A 26,685-nucleotide genomic window follows, 5' to 3' on the forward strand; every position below is an offset into this window, starting at 1 on the left:
GTATTAGATATATTTTAAGAGAAGCTTACTTAAACATAAATATAGAAAACGACCTCCTGGGGATTAAAATCCCCGTGCTTTTAGTAAAGTTACTAAACTATAATTATTATATCATTCTACTTAAATCCACATGCTGTATAACGGATATTTCATACGCAACTTTTCAAATAAATTTTCACCTACTATATATACGAACTAAAAAAAAATTTATATTGTATTACTTGACTATTATCAAATAAATATTTGTTTAATAATTGTAATGTAACCGATTATTTGAATCAAATAAATTTTTTTTATAGACATTAGTTGAAAAATTCTCTCAAACAGAATAAAAATCAAGTTTTCAAAGAATAGTTTTAATTTCAAGCATAAAATTTTATTTCATCCTATTATTTTTCAAATATTTTCTTTTGGTTATTTAAAAAAAAAATCCTCATCTTTTTTTATTACAAGCAAACACGCAAACAAAAGCATTTAGCCTTCCTTTTATTGCAAGAAACAAACAGAAGAGAGAAAGACTAACTATATATACATATACATATAGAGTCTGTATAGTTACACTGTCAGTTGTACTGTTTCCACTTCAATCGCGATGATCAGAGTACGATGGGAGGCTTCTAGGAACTCATCGTTGCGCTTTTGTGTAGGAGGAGAAAAATGCCTGCAATTGCCAACGAAAAAATTCAAAAGTAAAAAAAAAAAGAAAAACCTCACATGCACATTTAAGTGCCACTGCAATATCTTTTTGCCATGTATATATAAATGTGAATGGCACACTTTAGATGCTTAAAAGTATTTGAAGCAATAATTTGATTCAAATAAAAATTATTTTAATACAAATAAATATTTATTATTTGAATTTTGAATATTAAAATTTGATACCAAAATTATTGGTCCAAATACAGTTTTGGAAATAAAAATTATTCGGTTCAAGTAAATATTTATTTGATTGTATCTTGCATCAACTGATTATTTGAATCAAATAATTGTTTTTTTTCAGTGTAGTAATATTTTGTTAATCAGTTAATTCGTAAATTCAAAACAAGGTCGTGTTAAAATAAGACTTTTTTAAATTGCAAATTTTGAAATTCACAAATAAGTTGGAAAAAAAATATGTTTTTTAGATGACAAGCAATCTCGACAAATATTGTTTTACAGAAGAGCTAGACTAGTAAAATTTTGCGATATGGGATTCCCCAGATGATATGGCAGTCGATTCTGTTTCTATATATATTATATTGCCTGTAACCCTAACAAGTCTGAAATGGTCCAGACTCTCGCTATGAGTGTTATACTTCACACATTCAAACATATATGTATATCCTGCGTCCTATATCAATCTCCCTTTCACGACATTCGAAATAATCTGCCACATGAAATGAGCTATGTTGGATATTGGTCTCTTGGGTCCAATGCAGCTATTGCCGTTTTATACAGACGAAAAATTATATATCGAACAATTGTACTTGTCCCAGATGTCATATATATATATATACTCGACAATTTTCGATATATACAATTTTCCAGTCTATATACTCATCAGTATATACATTAAAAATGATGTATACTTGACAAATGCATGTTTCAAAATAAATTCAATCAACCTTCTCTTTTGTTGTTGTGTTAAAGAGAGAATAGAATTTAAACTGATTGATTTTCATTATTTGTTCTGTCTCGTGACATTTAAAATTTATTTCTATTTATAGATTGAAAAAAAATAGTTTTGAATCAAGAAAACTAGTGTTCGTATTTCAATATTTTCTTTAACAAGAAAAATTTTCTTGAATTAAGAAAATTATTAGTTTCAAATAAATATTTTTCTGTTTCAAATAAATTTTATTTGAGTTAAATGAATAAATTTTTTTTAAAGTATCAATTTAAAAAAATTCTAATTTATTTTTCGCAATAAAAAAAATGGAATTAAATTAAAAGAAAATTTTTTTTTTTTGTAATGAGTGAATTTTTTGGCCATGGTGCGCGAAAAAGACAACCCGAGGCACTTTTTCGTCCACTGCTCTTCGCCTTTGCACCATGCGCATAATCTTTTGCGGCTGATTCCTGCTTGTCTGGCAGACCTTACCACGGGCCCTTGGCAGGTGCATCGTATGCAATTTCCAGTTTGTCAACGCGATAGAACAACTTTTTGTCGGACAATAGAAAGAGGATTAGCGAGGGAACCCTTCTGTGACAAGTGCCTTCTGTGGAAAAAAAGTGCCTTGAGCATAGACATCTTTCTTCTTCTTCTTTTTCGTTTTAAATAAGTGTTTATAAATTATCCCTCCTCTTTTTTTTTTATTTATCATATTCAGTTACCGTGAAATTTTTTTTTATATTTAAAAGAGGTATTTTTTTCTTAATATTAATATTTTAATAAATAAATAAATATATTTATAATATTAGAAGAAAACTACTAATTTTTTTAATGAAAGTTTTGTAATTCTCTCCCGAACGTAAAACTACTCTTATCAACTTCTCCCCATTTCGTAAACTCGAAAAAATGTTGCCGATCAAGGGGGAAAAAATAATCGCAGTGAAGTTCTTAACTTAAACCTTCTAATTTTTCTCTCTCGATAAGAAAGAAAAAATTCCTCCTCGAATCTCGCGCGAGATAACCAACCAAATAAGGGAGGGGTACAATCCAAAATGGTCAAGTATAAAAATAAAAAACAAGAATAACCAGTACCCATAAGAATCTCAAGCAAAGCAAAAATCAAAAATAAGAGAAAGCATAATAAGAAAAAGAAGTCGTAAAAAAAAAGAAAGCAAAAAAACCATCCACAAAACCCGAATAATAAAAAGTGGAAGAATTTACGAAAAAAAAAAATATGACAAAATCTGAAGAAGAGAAAGCATATATAAGAATCAAGAGTTAAGGAAAAGGAGAGAGGGAGAGAGAGAGAGAGAGAGAGAGAGAGAGAGAGAGAAAAGGAAAGGGTTAAAGCTAAAGACATAAGAAAAGGCAGAAGAAGAAAGAATTATCACGCTCCGCCAACGTCTGGTGCGACTCGGTGCAGTCCAACTCTTGATGGCGAGGGGAATTGGAGGGGTCGTGAGGGGGAATTGGGGTGCAGTTGCACACACAAGGGGTATGGGGGAGAGGTGAAGACGGGACTCAGCGACGGCGATAGCCAGTTATCATACCCCCCACTCTTTTTCTCTCTCTCACAACCTGCCTCCTCCTTCCCATCGTCACTATACCTCTCACTATCATGATTCCTCTGCCTTCCCTCCCTCCCCCACCCCCTTGTCTTGAATGCTATGCTCTTTCCCCCATCCCGCGTTCGCGGCCACCACAAACCTCCTGTCTAGACGACCCGCACACTGCAACTTCGTTCTCCTGGGCTGTGTGGTGTGTGTAGTGGCCGTACACTCTTCTGTATTAAGCCGCATTCACACTCACGAAAGGACTTTTCAAACGTGTCAAAACCAACCACCATATATACATCACACTTTTCACTTCAACTCAACAAATGCTTACCTATATATATATATATATATATTTTTTTTTTATCATAATTGCCCTCATCCTACAGTGAAAAATTCTTTAAAAGAACTTTGTTCATTTATTGTGTGTAAAAATTTATTTATTTTTTTTATTTTATACTAAAAATATGTACTGCCATCGACAGTATTTCGTGCACACGGAAAAAAGATTTATTTGATTCAAAGAAATAAATTTTACAAATTTTTCTTTGATACAAATTTGTTCCAAACCAATTATTTTTGATTCAAAAAAAAAAAAAAGAAATTTTGTTCTTTAATTCAAATAAATGTTTCTTTAAACCTATATCAATGTTAGAATTCCTTTTATTTAATGCACAAATTTCTTTCATTCAAAGAAAATTTCTTTGAAACTAAGAAGCTTTTTTTCAAAGAAAATTTTATTTTAAATAAAAGAAAACTAGTCAAAGAAATTGCTTTCTTTAAATTAAAGAAATCTTTTCTCTGGGTATATATAAAGAAAAATCGTGTTAGGTTTTCTTTAAAAATGAAAATATTATACACCCAGAGAAACGTTTCATTTGAACCAAATATATATATATATATTTAAGTTAAATAAACTTATATTTGTCTCAGAGCCTACTAGCCCGTTTATTTGATATAAATAAAAATTTTATTAAAATCAAATAAAAATTTATTTGTAACAAATAAATATTGATCTGGTTCTGAGAGAAATGTATCATTTCTCTGGGTGTAACGTTAGTCGCTAATTTAAAAATATTTTTTTTCATTTTTCAATTATTTCTATTTTCCTTCGTTAAAAAAAATTTTTGTTGGATCAACAAAAAATGGGCCCAACAAAATGACATTTTTTAGCATGACATTTGCACCTGCACAACCTATACTATGGCTAATCATCCCCATTTCCTCAGTAAATTATTATTATTTTTATCATATATTAGAATTTATCACTTGGTAAAATATTGAAATAAATATATGGTGTGAATTTAGTCTTGTCAGTTGATCGTGGTCTGTCCAAACGTCGACCACAGACAATTTTTCTTTTTCTTTTAAAATTTTACGGTAAAGAAAATGTTTAATTATTTCTTTTCATTATACAATTTTTATAAATTTTTTTCTTTGTAAAGATTTTTTTGTAATTTTATTAATTAATAAATAATTTTTTATAGTTTCTGATGAGGACGGTCGTACCGTCGAAACGTCAAAAAAATGCAGTGTTTTTTTATTTTCAACACTTTTGACTTGGAAGATTGATAAATTCACACCATATATTTATTATTATTTTTATATTATCACTACATATTACAAGATTATTTTAAGTTCGCTACCACATTTTACAACTTTACTATAAATGAAAATTTTTTGATGTTTTTTTTTTTAATAATGAAAGTTAATACTTAAATTATTCAAATTTAAACTTTTTTTTCGCAAACATCCTTTGAAAAATTGACTTTTTGCGACTTCTTCATTTTTTTTTTGTAAAATATATATTGCGCCTCATTAGTATTCCTAAAATTTTTTTATTTTTGAGAATTTTAAAAAATTTCTCAACATTGAAACGTGATGAATTATACGTTGTTTAATAGCACACTTCACTCATACCCATAAGTCAGATTGAAGCATGCAAACGTTATGTAAATTTTCAAACTTCATGATGATGCAAAATATCATGGCAAGTCAGCTTATATACATTTTATTAAAAAGTAAAAAGAAATTTTCAAACCTCACAACATTGTTTGAAAAAATAATTGTTTATCTTTCGTGACTCATTTTATATATATAGTTTTTTTTCTGTTCAAAAAACTTTTTAAGTGTAAAATAATTACCCACACATTTATAATAATGTTTCAGGGAGGAAAGATATTATAATTTCTTAACATTTTAAGCGAATATTTTATGAGCTTTGTTTGTTCCTTTTTCGACTATTATATATATATATGTATGTATATCTTTTGGCATATATATATACATATATTGCTGCTTGTCGAGAATATGCACTTAAGTTGTGATTTTCTGGAATTTCTTTTTTATTCGCGGTTATATATATTTTTCTCTTCTTCTTTAATCGGCTTATATATAAAAAATATTTAAATGACGTTTTTTTCGGAGGGGAATCTTTATACTTATAAATGAGATAATAGAATTTAAGATATAAGGGATATATGTATTTGGATTCTGTGAGCTTGAAAAAAAGATTTTTGTTGTCCCAAAAAAATTTATTTTGAACTAACCGAACATTTTTGGTTGTCCCAAAAAATTATGAAGCAACCAAATATGTTTTGCTGTCCCAAAAATGGTTTGCAGCAACCATTTTTTGTCCCAACAGAAATTGTTTGAAATAACCAAAAAACATTTGTTGTCCCAACAAAAAATTAGTTTGAGCTAGCCAAACATTTTTTATTAAGAATTATATTTGCGGGTTTGGATACATTATTTGTGTTACAACAAAAATTTGGTTACTACAACCAAATAATTTGGTTGGTATACAAAAAAACAGTTTGATTTTTAGTGTATCAAATAATTGTTTATTTTCACAATTCATATTATTGAAGACTTTTGTTCTTTTAACCTAAATTTATTTGAATTAACCAAATATTTTTGCAGTCCCAAGAAAAACTTGTTTCTGCTAATCAAAATATTTTTGTTATTTAATTGAAAAAAATACTGAACTAAATAATTTAGTTGACTCAGCCTAATAATTTGAGGGTACGACAAAATTATTTAGTTGGGTACAAATTTGTATCAGAACAATTTGTTTAAACTAACCAAACCTTTTTTTTGCTGTCCCAACAAAGAAAATTGTTTGTACTAACCAAACAATTAATAATAACTAAAATAAAATGAATAAAAATAACTATATATAACTTAACCGAATAATTTGAGTGATTCAGCCAAATAGTTTGGGTAACCAAAGCAAATAATTCGGGTGATTTAGCCGAATAGTTTGGATAACCAAAGTGAATAATTTTGTTAATTCAGCCAAATTGTTTGGGTAACCAAAGCAATAATAATTTGGGTGATTCAGCCAAATAGTTTGGATAACTAAACCAAATAATTTGGGTGATTCAGCCAAACAGTTAGGAAGACCGAGAATTAAATGTAATTTGTGGATGAGTCAGTGAAATAATTTGGTTGATCTAACCAAACTATTTGGTTGCTCGCATATTGTTCTCATATGTGTTTGTATGTGGTTGAAACGAAATGTTTTTGTTTGTCGAGTCGTCAAAACAGTCCGTCAAAACGGGCGATAGCAGGTACAGCTATTCGACTCCGAGACACGACCTTGGCCACGAGGGAAGGTCAACGTGGAGGTTGCTTAAGACGCGCCTCGAAGTGGCGGCATTGCGCAAGTAGAGGCGTGTCTGTGAGAGGTTGATTCCACAGTATTGTACAGTCTGTGTGAGGAGTATACATATATATGTATATGAGTCCGACGAAGGAGCGCGGGCGTTTATGGGTTCGGGTGGGGGAAAGAGAGGAGTGTAGTTGCACGACGAGACCAGACAAGGGGTGGGAGTAGCAAATGTCTGGCTATATCGTTGTATTGGTTGAGGCAACTTGGTCGGTACAGTCGCATCGTTTCTTTTTATATATATATATATATATGTATACATTTGATTTGAGTTTGTAGCGGAGAACACTGTCTTCCTTCTGTCTGAAAGAGAAAAAGTCCTTTCTCCCTCTCACCGCACAAATTCACGACCTGTGCGTAATTAGTCCTCGACATTGCCTCGCACGAGAAATGTTGATATCTTTCGCTGCAAAAGAGAAAGAGAGAGAGAGAGAGAAAGAGAGCGAGGATTATAATCATCTCGATTAACACAGCGTGTTCCCATTTAAGAAAAGCCGCGTGCCACTGAGTCCTCGAGCTTCAGACTTCGCTCTTTGCAGGCATTCTCATTATTGATTATGATTCAGCTTTTATGACTTTTCGTCGCCGGGCTGAAAAAAAAAAATTAATTGAAGCAATCCAATTTTACATAATGAGCATAATTTTATTTTCGCAGTGGAAAGAAAACAAAAAAAACTTTTTTAATGTCTGTCATTTCGGGAAATATTCACGCAGACTTGTTTGTTTGATAATTATTACCAGGCGAAGTACAAAAAATCAGGGTATAAATAATAATAATAAATAAATAAGTGTACACTCAGAAAACTGTTTCTTTGAATAAAAAAAAGTATTTCTTTGACATAGGGTCTTTACGAAAGATTATTTGATTCAAAGAAACAGTTTTCTGAATGTAAAATAACTTATTTATTAAAAAACAGTTTTAACAAAAAGCATTTATAATAATAATAATATAAATAAAATAAAATTTAAAACATTTTTAAACGTAAAGATTTTATTAACGGATATATAGTAAAAAAAAAACCAAAAAAAAAAAGTGTAATAATTTTTTTTTTCTTATTGAATTTTTAATGCGAACAAGTGTCGCAAGTTGTGAGCGTCGATTGAAAGGGGCGTCCAACGTATACATATATAGTCGATGGGAAGCTGATATCAACCTGTTATAATTTCAAGGGTAATTTCACCCTCGTCAGGGTGGAGAGAGTGCGAGTGAGAGAGAAAGAGCAGGCTTCTCGAATTAATGGAACCGGCTGGAGACTCGACGACGAGAATTATTTGACGAGTGAATGCGTAAATACATGCGTAAAAACGCACCTTGCGTTTGCGAGTCCCCTGACCAGAGATGAGCAGAGTTTAAAGAAAATTGCTTTCTGCGTCTCGCTTTTTTTGTTTGCCTCATAAATCGCGATGGCAACAAACAGAAATTTAAATTTAAAAAAAAAAAAATTTGAACTATTTTTACGAAATAATAATAATAATAATACTCTCTAAATCTTAATTAGTAATTTGAACTAATTTGAATTAGTGATTCACTTTTTGCTTTTTAATTAACTTTTTAACAAATTCCATATTTTTGCCTATTTATAAAGCAAAGAAATCAAATCTTGACTAATTTAAATTTATAGGAATTTAAATTATAAATGAAAAAATAAAAAATATAATTTATATTGCCATTGTGTTGATATTTTTAAGTAGGAACTGGTCCAAAAGTAGTAACATTCTAAATGTGATGTGAGGTAGTAAATTCCATGTCTGACACAGACGGACCGTTACTACTTATACGCTGCATTATTTTTGAGACGGTAGCTGCGTTTCATATGGGTCCTTTATCTATCTCTTATATTACGGTTTTATGTAAAATTATTATTATTTTTGTTATTATTATTACTATTTTCATTATTGTTATTATTATTATTGCTATTATTTAACATGAAATTGTTGGAATTTAGCAATTGAATTATTTCATTATTTCCACTGAAATTTTCAGTTACATGTCACTGAATATCAGTAAAATTATTAGATTTAAACAGTTAAATCTACATTATCATTAATTGATAAAACAGATTTGATTGTTTTAATCAGTAAAGAATTTTACTAATTTTCAGTTATAAATATGACTGAATTTTAGTGGAAAACTATTGCCAATGTGAAATCTCAATGAATTAAATTTAAAGGGCATATTGAATTTGAAGAATAAAATTTACATCCAAGGGGAATCGAACCTTAAATCCCATAGACAATATACGCCTGCCCTAACGACTGCGGCTATTTCCAACTTTTTGAATTCTTCGATTTTTCTAGCAAAAGATTCTTATGCCCAAATTGTAATTTGAATTACACTATAATTTAATATTAGTAATTATAATTATTTTGGTCTAGAATTGAATTATTTTCAAATTGATGATATTTACCGTTAAGTATCATTATTCGAAATGAATTATTGTATATGTTACTTTTATGCATATATATATACATGTAGAAAATGTATATCTGTCGTGTTGGTCGGTATCATCGTCAACCACTACTCGGAGGATTTTTGCGTCGCGTCACGTCACACACCGGCAGAACCGGCTGGCTCGAAAAGCTTTTTCTCACTCACTCTTTCATTCTCTCTCTTTCTCTCTCTCTCGCGTATTTTTTTTCTGCTTTCTGGCTCACCCCTTCCACGATCTCACTCGTGCAACCGCATATGCGCATGCATGCGTGACCAGTCTCACTCACGCAGCTTGTTCGTGTGCCAGCGACTCTCTCACAATGTGGTGGGGGTGTCTCGCCGTGTAGTGGGGGGCAGGGGAGGGTAGCGGGAGTACAACGATGGTGCTGCAGTCTGACAGCCACCAGACGAATTCAGTCTGCCGCTAGACTTCAAACACGTCTGATGCGCGAGTCAGACACCCACACGATATTCGCGGGGAGAATTTTAATATATACACATATATATTTTGACATTCCGAGTGACTGTGTGTTTCCCCCTTTAACAAAAGAGATTCTTTTAATCTCCAAAGAAAAAAAAAATAGAAATTATTTTATATAATACAAAAAATTGATAATCAGGAAATTATCAATAATAAATAAAAGGAAAATATCAGAACTTTTAACGATGTGATTTTGTGCGCGGGTGTACTTCGCCTCTCTCTTCCGAAGAGACTTGCTTTCGCAAGAAACAAGCTTATATCCCAAGGTGGCGGATTCAGGCCGGCCGGATAATCCAATAAAGAGAGAAACTTGAGAAGAAACTGACCAAACTAGCCTCATTCCATGTGACTCAAGAGAAAAATATATATATATATATACACACATACATGTTTATTTTTTGCCCCTATAAATATTTTTTTATTTCTAATATAATTAGTTTATAATCTTAATCAATTCCAATACCTCGCAATTGCATTCCTCTATTGCACTCTCAACATTCCAGAAAGTAAAGAAAGAAACTAATGTTGTGGAAGAGATTATAAATAATTGGAGACAATAAAAAAAAAAAAAAAATTATTTCCTTTTGCGGGGTACCAAAGCTGGTCATCGTCCCCCAGAGAGTAACGAACCCGCCGGTGCTTCTCGGATATCGCAGTGCAACGAAGAAAGTGGAGAACACCGCGCGAGAGATAAAAAAGAGGAACGATAGACAGAGTGGCAAAAGAGAGATAAGAGAAAGAGAGAGAGAGAAAGAAAAAGAGTTTAGGAGAGTCGAAAGTGCGATGCCAGCTTGACAGCTGACGGTCAGTGGTTTCGAGTTCATCGTCAACCTGGCGGCGGCGTCGTTCAAATGAAGCTGCGGCGTCGCTGCATGCAGACGCTCGGCGTCTCTGTAAAAAGGCTAAGGAGAAAGCTACTCGAACTGGGTGCAAGAATTCTCCACGTTCAGGGCTCCAAACCGCCCGACATGGCCCTCGTGGTATGTCCTCTTTCCAAATCTTTATTTTATACTCACAATTTTTTTTTCTTTCATCACTGAAAAATTTTGTTACAAAATAATAGTAGTCATTTTTTTTTAAATCAAAAATTCTGAAAATTGGAATTATTTAAGTATTTTTATTTACAAATACATGAAAAATAAGTTAAATCTACTCCAGAAGTAGGTATTTCACTCCAGCAATCACTGTAAAAAATTTGCTGGAGTTGATGCCGAACGGAATTGGGATTTTTGTGATTAACTCCAAAAGGGAGTTAACATTAAGTTAAAACTCTTATTCACTCTCTAGGTGTAAAATTAACTCCCTTAGCATAATTTGCGCAAACTCCAAAGGAGTGCGATTTTTCTAGTTAAAATCTACACTGTGAAAAATTGCCGGAGTTAAAGGCAACCGGAATTAGGAGTAAAAATCAACTCCAAAAGTGAGTTAACACTTAACTCCCTAGGCGTAAAATTAACTCCCTTAGCATTGTTTGCGTCAACTCTAAAAGGGTGTGATTTTTATAGGAGTTAAAATCTACACTGTGAAAAATTGTTGGAGTTAATTCCAAACGGAATTGGAATTTTTGTGATTAACTCCAAAAGGGGGTTAACATTAAGTTAAAACTCTTATTCACTCCCTAGGTGTAAAATTAACTCCTTTAGCATAATTTGCGCAAACTCCAAAGGAGTGCGATTTTTCTAGTTAAAATCTACATTGTGAAAAATTGCCGGAGTTAATGGCAACCGGAATTGGGAGTAAAAATCAACTCCAAAAGTGAGTTAACACTTAATTCCCTAGACGTAAAATTAACTCCCTTAGCATTGTTTGCGTCAACTCTAAAAGGGTGTGATTTTTGTAGGAGTTAAAATCTACACTGTGAAAAATTGTTGGAGTTAATGCCAAACAGAATTGAGATTTTTGTGATTAACTCCAAAAGGGGATTAACATTAAGTTAACACTCTTATTAACTCCCTAGGGGCAAAATTTACTCCCTTTGCGTCAATTCCAAAAGGATGTGATTTGTTTAGGAGTTAAAATCTATACTATGAAAAATTGCAGGATTTAGTAGCAACCGGGAGTAAAATTTTTGTAAAAATCAACTCCAAAAATGAGTTAACACTAGATTACTCTCTTGTCATTCACTCCGTTGGCGTAAAATTAACTCACTCAGCATCCTTTGCTTTAACACTTAAATCTAAATAGCAATAATTTATCTTCTAATATTAATGCAAAAAAAAACATTAATCAAATTATAGTATTTTTTGTATATTCGCATAATTTTGCAACAGATTTTAATAAGATTCTGTAATGAATTTTCATGTAAAGCACAATGACTGGCGAAGGATTTAGAAATATAACAAATATATAGACCAGGGTGGAGAACTTTAATAGTTTCAGATAACAAAAGTTTTATCTGAAGTATATATCAAATTTCTTTCAATCTAAGCATTTCATGACTGCCACTCTAAATGAAACATGACTGTTGTAATTCTATTATAGTTACAATATTAATAAATTATATTCATACTGGAAACATTTATAACAATGTCTTAGACAAATGATCTGAAATTAAAACACTTTTAGTTAAGTTTATTCTAATAAATTTTACGATTGAAGAAAGAATTTGAGTCAAATAAATTTTTGATTGATCCAATTAATTTGGTTAACTGTACACGTAGGAATACATATTTGACTATAATTATGATTCAACCAAAATTCGGTTGTTTTAAACAAATTTTTTTTTCGAGTGCAAGGGAAATGTTTTTACAGTTTTTTTTACACACAAGACTCATGAAATTAATTTGGATATGTCAAGTGTCATCGCGAGATTGTGAAATTAACTAAGACTCCAAAGTTCAATTTTCATTATCTATGTATATAAATATAAAAAGCTGACAATAAGAAAGTGTGTGCTTTCTTGGAAATGGAAAAAAAAAATTTTTTAATTATAGATTCCACAAAAATTAAATTAAATTGAAATTTTTTTAAAAATATTATGTATTTTTTGGACCAAAATATAAAATATATTTGAGTTAAATAAACGTATATTTGTCTCACAGCCTACTAGCCTATATTTATTTGGCGTAAATAAAATTTATTTGAATGAAATAAATATTTATTAGGCAAAAATATCATTTCTCTGGTTGTATAATGAATTGAAATTAAAAATATAAAGTTTCTATAATAATATTGAAGGTTCAATTTACTTGAATGAAAAAAGTCATTAACTTTAGAGAGGTGTACATTTTTTATATTTATGATATATACTGGTTTGTAGGAAACCCTCGTTAATCACCCTTTTGGTTTTTGGAATGGTGTGTACCCAGTCAGACTTCATTAGAAGGGTTGAGGGGGAGGGAGAAGGGGTGAGACAAGAGGGTTGGAAAAGAGAGATAGCTACCTATATCAGCTGCGACTAACACCTCATTGAGAAAAATTTTTCACTGCAATCGTTTAAAAATAGAAACACTTATAATTTCCAATATTTCTCTTCATCGTTCACATTTTTTTTTATTATTATTACTATTTCCACCTGTTTAAAGTATTTGTCGTGTATATTTAGTAATGAAAACGATTATTGATATTACGAGAAATGGAACATGATATAATTTTATTAATTTATAAAATTAACTTATATTTATTAGTTATTTTATTATTTATTTAACCTTTTTTTAAAAAATTAAGACAAGAATTATTATTTATCCATTGTACACTTTTTATGTTTTACATATTTTATTTGACATCAATTTCTACCTTATTACTTTTTATTTAATTTTTTACTGATTATTATATATTCTACTAATTTTTTATTTATAAGTTTTTTTAAACTAAATTTTATTCTTTATTATAAAAGGGTGTCAAAATTTTGTAAAATTTAAAAGAAGCATATAATTGAAATTGATTGCTAAACGATATTAAAAGAAGAAAGAAATATAAAATAGAAAAAGAGGCCGTTAGCAGTGTCTACTTCATGTTTCTTCCGTCTGGCCCAGAATGCGATGCAGGCTTTCACTGCAGTTTTCTCGTCTGGGTCGGTCGGTAGTAGCCTGTCTCGCCTCAATCGATACCATTCCTTTTTTTCTTTGTTTTCTTTTTTTTTTTTTTTATTTTAATGTCAACTCTCAAGAGTCATTCAATTGCACTTTAAGAAATCAAATACCAGAATCATAGATTTGCTACATTGATAAATATAAACACATTACATTCGAACGCGTCATATCATGACGAAATTCCTAAAACACTTATTACTTATTTCGTAATAAAGAAAATTATGTATCTGTGTCACAGACACTTGTATTTATTTTTATTTTTTTTTTTTTTTTAATGATTCATGTCACTTGGAAATTCTTTTATAAATGCATTTTGCAATTTTTAAAAAAATGCCATTTTGCCAAATAAATTTTTATTAAATTAAAAAATATACACTCATAGAAAATATTTGTCTCGCAGAGCTAAATGATTGTTTGTTTCCAAATAAATATTGATTTTTATTTATTGCAAATAAATTTTTATTTACGACAAATAAATAGGCAAATTTTCTCTGAGACAAATATTTACGTTTATTTAACTCAAATATATTATATTTGGTTTAAATAAAATATTTTTTTATATAAATATAAAAAAAAAATTATATATTTAATTATATAGTAAAGGAATGCAGTGTACGAAAAAAAGGCAATAAAATAAAATGAATTAATTAAATTTAGAAAAGATAAAATAAATGGTGAGGAGAATTTCAAATGCAAACTAACTTTCTTTGCCCAATTTCGTAATTCGCTTTAAAATTCAAGGCGCCTTAAAGTCGAGAATTTTCTTTCAGACAGGAAATATATAAAAGCTGATCTCGACATCAGATACATGTCATTATACAAGTTAATATATAGAACGTTTGCTGTTGCACTTTTTGAAGCAGACGAAACGCGAAACTCTTGAAGCTCGCTCAATATGGACGAGGTCGCTCTATTTGCAGTTTGTCGTATATATAAACATATACATATATATCACTTGTGGGAGGAAAAGAGATAGATATGTGACGCAACGACACTCACAAGTATGTGGAAAGAAGAGGGTTACCAGACTTGTTTTGCATTGTCTCAGAGACTTGTGTATTTTTGATATATATTTTGGCCGCATATATATATATATATTTTCATATCTTACAAAAACATATCTTCTACTTGACACGTTTTGATATCACGTTCTTCTATAAAATACACGCAATTTTTTTTTTAATATATACTTGTCTCTCGCACGCTAACTTTATGTTACGTCTTTACGGAAATGCAACATGTCTCACACGCGATTATAATTCTGATTATCATTTTTTTTTTTAAAAATGTAATCGAGTTTTTTTCTCCTTAAAGGTGCTTAGCCCTCAAAACTAAAAAGTTGTTTTTAACAAATAATATTAATTTTTATAAAAATTTTGAAAGTACGATCTTCAAAATTAATTATTTTACCCAAAAATTTGTTTAATAATTATTTCACCTTTTTTTGGTTAACGCAATTGTAATTTTTATCCACAATTTATTTTTCTCATTGAAAGATTTTCTACAATTTTCATTTTTTATATTTAACAAACTATTATTTAACATAAACTTTTTTTAATAAAACAAAAGAATTTTTATTAGAAATTTGTATTTGCAAGAATTTCTTTTTTCTGCTTTGATAAAAATTGTTTTTTGTTTTTGATTTGCGATAATTGCGACTCACTTTATTTTCAAAACGAGAGTTAACGGAAATGAAGATAAAAATTTAATGTCATTTTCTTCAGTACATATATATATATGAATTGAATCACTTGAGCATATTAAAAACGCATTACGTAAAATTATACACTTGACACAATTCAGCTTGAATTCAAAGTCAGTTATAGTTAAAAGGACGAGTGCATATAATACACAATCATTTGCGAACAATAGATTTGATTGTAATCCATTATATATATATTTTCGATAATTGTTAATTAAACGCTTGCGTTTTACCACATATATAATATTTTTTCATATATACGATAAGAGAAATATATTTTATGAAAAAGTTATATTTTTTATAATTATAATTATAAAAATTAAAAAATAAAATCCATTTAACTTTTGCTGCTTTATTTTATCAAGGAAAGAAAAATTTATTATTTATATAAAATAAATAAAATATTTACTTGTCTTTTTTTAATTAAATACTTTTTATTGGTATATTTAAATTGTAATTAGAAATTTATTTAGATTCGATGCACCTCTCTGTCTCTTTTTCTCGGTATGAGAAGAACTATGTGTACACAGTTTCAATGCTTATAATCGAAAATAGGATCTTATTTTGAATCTTAATTGGCAAAGAAAACTTATCAGAATCGCGAATTATATATAGCTATATAGGCAATGTTAGAGGACGTTTTGTAATTAACTATTTAGACTCTCAGTACGGTGCTATTATCTGGTTCTCGTTAGCGTTATCTCTCTGGTAAACGGGAAGCGTCTGCTGGAAATTACGCAAGAAAAAAAAAATTCTACACACACTTATATTGGTTTTAATTTGTGTTTAAAGCTCTTTTGTATTGATGACAATTTTTTCATTTTATTTATTTACACATTTCGAAATTCTTAAAACAATACAACTAATTATTAATTTTTTTAAAATTTTTTAGTTAATTAATATTTTTTCAGTTTCAAATAATTAAAAATTTATTTGAATTTAAAAGGAAAAAATAATTTGAAGCGAGAGCTTATAAAACTATCGTAAGGTCACCTGAAGCATTTAACATTCGAAGTTGCTTGCGCAATTATTTCAACGCCAGACATATAAAGCATGTATGAACTTAATAGGCATATAGTGCATGCATGAGCACATATGTGCGTGTTTCATTGCGGCAAAACGGTTGCGATTGTACTTGCACGAGACACACAAAGCGTTAATGCACCAGACATCGGAAATCGCGCGCAATGGACTTCGTATATACAAAAGAAATAGTACAATGTACACGCAACGCTTTTTTTTAATATGATTTTTCTTTTTATTTTTCATTCAAATCAAATATAGTGGGATTTTTATCTTTTAATCAAATCAATTTTTACTTGAATCAAATATAGTCATTTTTTATTCAAATCAAATATATATTTTTCTGATTCAATTTTTATTTGATTAAAATAAATATATTTTTGATTCGAATAAATTTTTATTTGATTTAAATAAAAAATTTATTTATTACAAATAACATTTTTATTTACGCCAAAAAATAAATGGGATAGTAGACTCTGAGACAAATATACTTATATTTAATTTAAATATATTATATTTGGTTCAAATAAAACATTTCTCTGGGGTATAGAAAAAAAAGATTTTAACGATTTTATATTAAGTTATAATATTCTTATAATATTATTATATACAGTTGTATAAAACGACATGCAATATTGTTGCCAATAAATTATTGTCGTCAGTCCATGCACGATCCGAGTGCATGCGTAACGATAAAGAGAGCGAAACAATCTACCATTCTTATCGTGGTTTCTGCCGGACATCTGCGTCGATCATTTTTCATTTCTTTTTTTTTACAAGGCCACATTTTCGATATCACGTATACAAATCTATATTCCACTAGACGTGGGATTAGATTAGAGAAATTTTTTTTTTCAAAAGCAAAGTAAAATATGATTGATGAGAATTTTTTTTTTTGAAATGCAATTTTTTTGAATAGAATTTGTATATCTATTCGAAATAGAATTTTGGTATATTCTATATATGGAGATAGATATTTTCCTGGCGCGAATTTCTGGTTTAGAATTTCAAATTTTAAATTGAAAAAAAAAATAAAAAAATATCGAGTGTTATTTTCAACACATTTTTAAGAATATATGATAATAATTTGCTACACGCACATTCGTCGTGCTCGAAGTACTTTATATCATATTCGATTATGACCGCTTTAACAATTTATCTATTATCTTAGTGCTTTGAGCACGCACGAATCTGGAATTTGTTCGATTGAAATGTCTTTTTTTCATTCCAAGGACGTCAAAGTGCATGATAATAATTTTGTCAATATATTTAATAATTAAACCGAATTTTGTAAAATGAAGAAAAATTTATATATTATATTTTTATATTACATTAAAAATACAAAGACGTTTTATTGATTTAATAATTTTTGAAACTTGTGAAAAGAAATAATATAAAATTTTTAATTATAAAACTCGGAGAGATTTTTCAAATATCAATAATTTAAAAAGTTGAATCAAAATAAGGTTTTTATTTAACCAAATAGAATCTCTATTTTTGTTATGTATATTTTTCTTTTTGTTTATATTTCTTATTTTTAGTTTGACATTATTAAAAAATCGAGAAGCAATAATTAATTTTCATGTCTTATCGATTGTCTCTATATTTTTGTCAATGTTTTTTTATATAATTGACGAAGATTGTAAAATTAACTTTTATCAATTTTTATATATATATATTCAATGATTATTATAATTGTTTTCTAAAATTGTCTCCGCGAAATTTATCGTACTTTTTTTAATTTCAGAAAATAAAAATAAGAGCGCAATTAATACAATAAAAAAAGAATTATTTTATTCTTTTTATAATTATTTATTTATTTAAGAATTAAAAAATGGAATTTGTTTTAAATAGAGAGAGAAAATATTGATTCGAATAAAATTTATTTCGCTTGAAATAAAAATTATTTATTTGCAAAAAAAAAATGTTAATAATAACTGATTAGTTAAGTAGAAAAAAAAATAATTTTTTTCCAGTCTCCCTTGTACGTATATCGTTCTATATATAGTATATATAAATATATGATGCAGACTCCTTAATAAGTTATTAAATCATGATGGAATATATTAAATGTATGGATGCAATTTTATCATGTCGAAGGAGGCAGTTTTACACAATTGAATGGGAGTGTCAAATGGGGGGGAGGGTCGATTGACTGAAATCATCGAATCATGAGTGAAGACTTGTGTTTGTATATGTGTGTGTAAAGTTGTGTCGTATATGGTGGTCGACGCCGTGTTTCATTTGTGGACTCGAGTTCAGTTTGATAGTGCTAATTGAGGCTTTAATTACATATACTTCCTATTATCACAAAACCTTGTCATAATAGCGATACCTCCGTTACTATATATATATATGAAAAAATACACCAATTTTTTTTTAAACAAAATTTGTTTGATTTAAATAAATATTTATTTCTTTTATATAAATATTTATTTGATTTAACTAAATATTTGTTTTTATTTTATTATTTTTATTAAAAAAAAAGTTACCAAATAAATTTCATCGTGATTGGATTTCTCCACGGGATATTTTATTTATATATAAATAAATCGACGAAAGAGTGACGACAAGATATACTTAATAATAAAATTATAAAGAATTTGAGATACGAGCGAAAGATAAGTAGTAATGTCCCGTTAAACAAAAGCAAAAAAAAAAAAAAATAAAAAATTATTGTATGCTCATATAGCTTTCATGGGTTTTGATTTCACGGTCACTGCACAAGTCAATAATTTATTGAGGAAGAAGATGCATACACACACATTTATAAATATATATATGTATATATGAAGGTCGTTTCCCCGTGCTCGCGCGCACGAAAAAGGATGAGTCGTCGAAGTTCAACTATAATTTCTGCGCAGGTGTTCGACGTTTTATGGTGGTACGAAGGAAAACCTCCCGTTAACCATCCTCCTCGTAAAACGCTTTATACGAGCGCTTTCGCGGTTTCTGTCAAGATCGTCGAGTTCCTTTAGCTATATTTGTATAAATGTGTGTGTGTGTGTAACTATTATTCGCGCACAAAAAAAAAAAGAAAGTTAAAAGCTTTCACTGAATGCCACCATAAAAAAAGGATGATAGTAAAGACACTTTAAACCATTTAAATTTGTCGTATCAAAAAATTACTTTTTTTCTCCAAATTTTGAATTTTTAAGCTTTCATATTTGGAAAATAAAAATGAACACTATTTTTATTAATGTCAAATTCCTTTTTAATACTTTCTTTCCTTCGCAGTAGTAAAAAACATTTTTGGTCAGACTTTGAAAATTTTTTTTATTTTCTTTTAATGTTAGAGGATTCAAATCTCAATAAATCAGTTATATAGATAATAGAAACATTTTCCCATAAATTATAAAATTATAATTAATTCTTTTTTTATAACATTATAAAAGAAAATAAAACTTCCTGCAAGTTTAACAAATTTTAATGCCCTCAATTATCTCTTATCTAAAGATATTTAAATCATTTTTGCTTCTGAATTATAATCCCACTATCGCGCAGTAATTATATATTATTATAAGTAGGTCCGGTTTGAAAAATATATTTTTTCACATAAGTCAAAAAGCTTTTTGATAAAAATTAATTATTATTATTTCATTAGAAAATAATTATAATAATAGTAATTTTTAAAAATTCGAATTTTTTTTTTTTTTTTAAATCTTGATTCCTTGGAATTTAAGTCAAAAAATAATTTGAAAAAAAAAATTCGGCTAGAAGAAAATTCTATCGAATAAAAATGGTAAAAAATCATTATTCATACGTTTCTAAGAAAAACTATTACTAATAAATTTTTTTAATTTAAAGATATTTTCCCAATGAAGTAATTTACAGTTAAATTGCTATTGAGAAAATTTGAAAGAGAGTCCAATTAAATAAGAAAATTGCATATTTGATCTTCCGTCTTTCTCTCGTTCCAAAAGGTGTATAATTTTGCTGCGCAGTGATAAATCAGACATATAAATATATAATAAGGGTTATTAAATGTCATTGACGATAGTTGGTTATCATTAAATTTTTTTCTCATTGGCCCCTCCTAGTTTGCTATATGGCGATAACATATATAGCCTCTTGGAGTATTAGATGTAATCGATTCGAGGGCAATGCACTTATATGTAGAGACTGCAACGGGACCGAGCAATGATGGTCTCTATACACCCAGAAGAAGAGAGTAATTTCAAATACACTCTCTGGGCTTAAAGGAACCTTGATTATTCCAATCCATTGCCTGCGCACGTACATTTAAGTGATATTGCCCCTGCACTATAACACTAATTCATTCATTTAATGACACACATCATTTTAAAATCATTTTCAAATTATATTAAGAATTAATAGTGAGAAAATCAAATGCGCTAGTCAGGGCCAGGTTAGGAATTTTTTAATATGTTAAATCACACGGTAAATTTATTTTTAAATTAAATTCCAATTTTTTAATTGCAATATTTAGGACAAAAATGGCCTGAAACGCCTCAACCAACATGGAGCCCGGTTTGTGCCATGGTAAAACTACATAGAATTTAATTTTTAATTTCCGTATCCCGTGTAGAAATTGCCCTACCAGGGCCCTAGTAGGAAAAAAAACGCAGCCTGATCCGGCCCCGATTTGGCGTTTCATTCCCTACTAGGGCCCTGGTAGGGCAATTTCTAAACAGGATTTCGCACAAAATTGTCTTGAAACGCCTCAGCCAACTCAGACCCTGGTTTTGGCCATGACAAAATTTCTACACGGATTATTTTAGCACAACCCGTGTAGAAATTGCCCTACCAGAGCCCTAGTAGTTCAGGGCGACCAAAAAATGTGGATTTCCTAATTAGGGCCACATCAGGCTCGGCGTTTCATTTCGTAATAGGGCGGCCCAATTCGGCCCCGATCTAAACCATAACAAAATTTCTGCTCAGGAAACTGGGATCGAATCCAAGTCAGGAGCAGATTGGCGAACATAACCGGGCCCTGGCAAGGCCCATGTCGGGAACCCTCAAGTCGGAATAAAACAGAAAACCCGACCAGGGCCACGGAATTTCGATTAAAATCGATTATAACAGGGTCTGATGTGGCTCAAGTCATTTTCCCTATTTCCACCAGGTCAGAGCCAGATTGGAAAATTTCTACTGCACATATCTGAAGAGTATGATAAAGAAAAGGAGACTTGAGTTGTGTAAATGAATTATATAAGAGTGACGGAATATTTTTTTTTTCCTAAGATATAAAAATTCGAAGAAGAAGAAGAATAAATAACTATATATAATGTACATAATGTCTATGTTTGCTCTGGTGAAAAACAAATAAAATTATTTTCATAATTCAATATCTTCGATATATGTCTATACTTAGAAATCTCAAATATGATCTTGTCTATAAGATTTGAAAGTATTGCTTATCGGTCACGTTGTCTGACGTTGGTCTATTAATATAAAATATTTCTTAAAGCCGTCTAATATATAATCTCCGCGTCTAGACGAAGGTCAATTGACATACCTTATTAATTTGTCACTTAAAATAAAAATTGTCTTTTTTTATTTTCATTCTATATATATATATATATTTTTTGTTGAACAATTTTTAAGAACCATATCTCTGCAAAAAACAGATATCTTATTTGGGGCTGCACGTCATGAGGCTTGCTAGGGTCGGTTTAAAATTTCTGTGCTGAATTATGAACGGGCCCTACCAGGGCCCTAGTAGGGAATGATCCGGGCCAAATCAGGGCGAAATGTGGATTTCCTAATCAGGGCCACATCAGGCGCGGCGTTTCATTCCCTAATAGGACAGCCTGATCCGGGCCCGATCTGGGCCCTGGTAATATTTCTGAACAGGGGGGTAGAAATTACCCTAACGTGGTCCAAGTAGGAGGCCAATTGGGGCGATGGAAACATTGTGAAAATGAGAATTGTAACTTTCGAAGCGTTCCACTTTAAAAAAAGCACGTTTGAAAAATGAAAGAAAACTAATTTAAAAGTTTTGAAAAAAAAAGTTCGACGTGCTTTAAATAGCTGGAAAGGATTTTTTTTTGCAATTCAGTTCCGTGGCAATTGAAAGGATTGTTTTTTCCAGGATTCTTGAATCTGTAAGTGCGTACAAGAGTGGAATAGTACATATATATGTGTACGATACGCAGTAGGCATACATATCCAAGTATGTCGGCGCGTTAAAGCTTTAAAGGGGTTCTCCGTTTGCTGGCGAGGGCCATCGTTTGAAAGGGAAAGTAGTACGCGAGGGGTTGTACTCGCACGTACGGGTGTATTGATCGAGAAGAGTAACTCGAGTCTACAAATATATATATATATATATATATATATATATAATGTAAAACGTACAACACAAATGGCGTGACATCATTCTCTTTTTCTGAGGTACATTATAGTGTACCAAGAACACAAACCACATATACAAAACCAAAGATGATGGAAAAATATCGACTTTCCCAGGGGGCAGTGCCCTTTCAACTTATTCGGTCTCGCTGTATGAACTTTCATCTTTACATAAATTATGGATGTATAACACTAAAATATACATGGAGAATTTTTTTTTCATGTATATTAGTGTTCTCGCGAAACTTAAACATTTGTGTGATTTAGTGTTTATAAAACTTTTCTGTAGAATCATATTTGATATATAAAAAAAATTATTTGATTCAAACAATATTATCACAGAAAATTAAAAGGTATTAAAATAAGCTGCAACGCTTATTATTTTAATCCAATTTTGCTTATTTTAATATCAAAATGGATTAAAATAAGCAAAATTGGATTAAAATAATAAGCGTTGCAGCTTATTTTAATGCCTTTTAATTTTCTGTGATCAAATAAATATTTACTTGAATCAAATAATTTTTATTTAAGTCAATTAAATGCTATTTGTATTGAAATCATTTGTTCAAAACTTATTTCATTAAAATAATCGGTTGCAAAATAAATATTTATGATAAATAATTTTTGAAACCAAATAATTGAATTAAATAAACTATTGTTTTTTATGACTATATAAAATTCAATTTTTATAAAACAATATATATATATATATATATAGGAATAAAGACCTCAGCCTTGGTAGAAAATCCCTCAATTTTTGGGGATGAAAAAAAATAACAATACACACAAAAAGAATGACAGAAAAAGAATGATATATATGAAAAAGTAGCAGGTGTAAAATATTTGAAATAAAATGACAAATTAATAAATGAAATAAGGCTTCAAATTTCATGTGAAATATTTTGAATATAATAATAATAAAAAAAATAATAATTTATTTATATTATTATTATTATTTTTATTATTATTATTATTATTATTATTACATAGAGTATGTAAAAGATATATTGCAAAACTCGGAGTCTTGTCGATATTAGCGTAATTATTCTGCGCCTCATGTTTCTCGGGAGTTTCATAAATTATACGTCATATATTTTCTACTTGAAGAGGTCTAGGATTCTAAATCTCCTCGTGTGGAGCTACATAAAGCTGAAAAGAGAAAGATCTTATTGTTGAGTATATATATATATATATATGTATATGCTTGCATTGTGCAATGTATGGTAGTAAGGAAGAAGAGAGAGAGAGACTTGTACTGTCCACGTGCAAGGCTCGACCCCTTCTCAATTACTGATTCTCTCTGGCACAGTGAAAAAGACCTACCTCACTATATATCTCGTTTCTCATAACCTTTGTACTTTTTTTCCCTTTATCTTCTACGAGGACACTTATATATATATATAGTCAATGTTATGTATATTTATCATTTTCAAAAAAAAAAAAAATCGAAACTTTTCTCATACATACAATAAAAGTCTGACTACATGTGTTTTTTACTACTTGTGTATAAGAATTTCGAGAAAAATTAAATTCTTTCTTCTGAGCGAAACAAATACTAATTATGGGGAATAAAACTATTTTTTGGCTGACTAAAACGTGGTATTACTACTTAAATCAGAATACAATTTTATTGTCTGTCCCTAAAAATATACTAATTATTATTTTTACGTTTCGATTTGCAAAAGTGTTCCGTATATAGATATTTGTACAAAAGAAAAAATTTTCAAAAAAAAAAATAAGAAAGAAATCAATATGAAAAAAAACTACTCGACACGTGATTTGCGATATAGTCTCAAAGTTATTCTTAATAATTTACGTGCTTACGCAGTCAGTGAATGATTAATATGGCGGTTGCTCTTGTCTTTTACTGTGAGCATATATATATATATAGATATGTTTGTAATGACTTTCTGGATGACGCATATAAATATATATATATTGGAGACAAGACCTTCTTGATAACCTCAGGATTCACAACTAGTATGTTTCCAGAGAGAAGAAAAAAACCAAAAATTCTTATTCATTAGATAATGTGAAATTTTTCCTTTTTCTTTTTGTTTGAAAGAAAAAAAAAAAGAAAAATAAATGAAAAAGAAATTTTTTGTAAAAAGAAAATTATTTTTCAATCGTATTTTTAAAATTGGGTGACAATTTCCTGTGAGAGGAAATTTGACCTTGGAAAAAGATTAATCCAAGTTGAAAAAGAAGACGAAAGGCGAGAGAAAGAGTGTCGTTTTTGTTATATATTGTCGCTTTAAAAGAAACCCTACTTGGCTGATTTTTATGTCTATTGCCGGCGGCCTCGCAAACGACTAGACGCGACTCAGACATTTTATGAGCGTCACGAAAGAGTTTCGTGCTTCGTTACTTTGAAATGTTCTTTCCACACGATAGCGAAAAAAATATATATATACATTTTGGTTTACTTAAAGGTTATTTAAAAGAAATTTTTTATTTTTGCAAATATTACAGGAGTTATTCAAACAGAATAACCCAACAAAAAATGTGTGGAGCACTTTTTGAATGGACCTACAGCATCCGAGCTATAATGGACCAAAAGTGGACAAAAAATCTCGAAATTTAAATTTTTTGAAATAAACTTTGAAACTTCGATGTAAACGAAATAGTGTTTTACAAAAAATGTATAAAATATTTTTTAAATGGACCAACAGCATCCAAACTACAATGGACCAAAGTGGACTAAAATTTTCGAAAATTTCAATTTTCGAGATAAACTCTCGGGAATGTCAGGAGAGTTATCTCCAAATAGTTTTCTACAAAAAATGTATGGGTCACTTTTTGAATGGACCACACAGCATCCGAGTTGCAATGGACCAATTTGGACAAAAAAATTCCCAAATTTAAAACTTTCGAAATAAATTCTCGGAAATGACAGAAGAGAGCACAATCACAAATTACTGCTCTGAAAAAAATGTATATAGGGCACTTTTTAACAGGACCAACAGCATCCGAACTACAATGGACCAGATTTAGCAAAAAATTACGAAAATTTAAAATTCTCGAGAATGTCAGGACAGAACTTTCCCAAGATTCTGATGAACAAAAAATGTATATGGTGCTTTTTGATAGGACCAACGCAGCATCCGAGCTACAATGGACCAATTTGATTTGTAAAATTAATTGAAAACGTTTTATTTTGATAAATTTTTTTTTGAATTATTACACTGAAAAAAATGTATATGATTGAAATACTTGATTATTTGACTATTATCAAGTAAATATTTAATCAAATAATTTTTGAAACCAAATAATTGAATTAAATAAAAATAAAATTCTGTGTCGTATTTTATTTAAAAATCGAAACTAATATTCTCATTCCGAAAAATACTTTTATTATATAAATTCGATGGAGAAATGAAAATAAAAATGATTTTTTTTTTATTCGACAGATGCTGTCGGTGAGTCCAGGAATGGAGGTCGGCAGTGGAGGACACGGCGGTCTTGGCGGTGGTCTCGAGGGTGGTCCAGCAGGTGGGGGTGGCGGCGGAGGCGGTGACGGAATGCAGGAAGCAATGGTTGCTGCCGCAAGGGATCGAGCCGTAAGAGCCGGAAGTGTTCGACAAGATTTGGCCTTGGATCTTCCTCCGCGGCTTCAACTTCCCGATGGTGAGGAACGTCCCTATGGAGCTCATACGGCTCTTCATCTTCGTGATCCCGAACAGGTAACAAAAAAAAACAATTTTTCCATCTCGAAAAAAAAATAAATTCAGATTTTTTTTTATTTGTTCAACCTTAGCTACCAACAAATTTTAGTGTTTTTCTACAAAAAAAATAATTCAAATAGTTTATCTTCATTAGATCGAAATGAAAAACTGATTTTTATTTTATCATAATTAGAAATAAAATTTTTTACCCTTTCATTTATTTTTT

At 29.8% G+C, this 26,685-nt stretch overlaps 1 protein-coding gene across 1 annotated transcript in view; it reads left to right on the plus strand.

The window, feature by feature from the left end:
• The window catches only part of LOC127283495 (histone-lysine N-methyltransferase Suv4-20-like), an 82,141-nt gene that overhangs the window by 49,229 nt on the left and 6,227 nt on the right, over positions 1-26,685 (plus strand). Inside the window, exon 3 of the mRNA XM_051308428.1 lies at positions 26,205-26,477. Coding sequence (XP_051164385.1) covers positions 26,205-26,477 — 273 coding nt within the window. The remainder of the gene's footprint in view (positions 1-26,204; positions 26,478-26,685) is intronic.

Source organism: Leptopilina boulardi, unplaced genomic scaffold (genome assembly GCF_019393585.1).
Source record: "Leptopilina boulardi isolate dan_hultmark-lab unplaced genomic scaffold, ZJU_Lbou_2.1 LbouV2_31, whole genome shotgun sequence".
In the NCBI taxonomy this organism is placed as follows: domain Eukaryota; kingdom Metazoa; phylum Arthropoda; class Insecta; order Hymenoptera; family Figitidae; genus Leptopilina; species Leptopilina boulardi.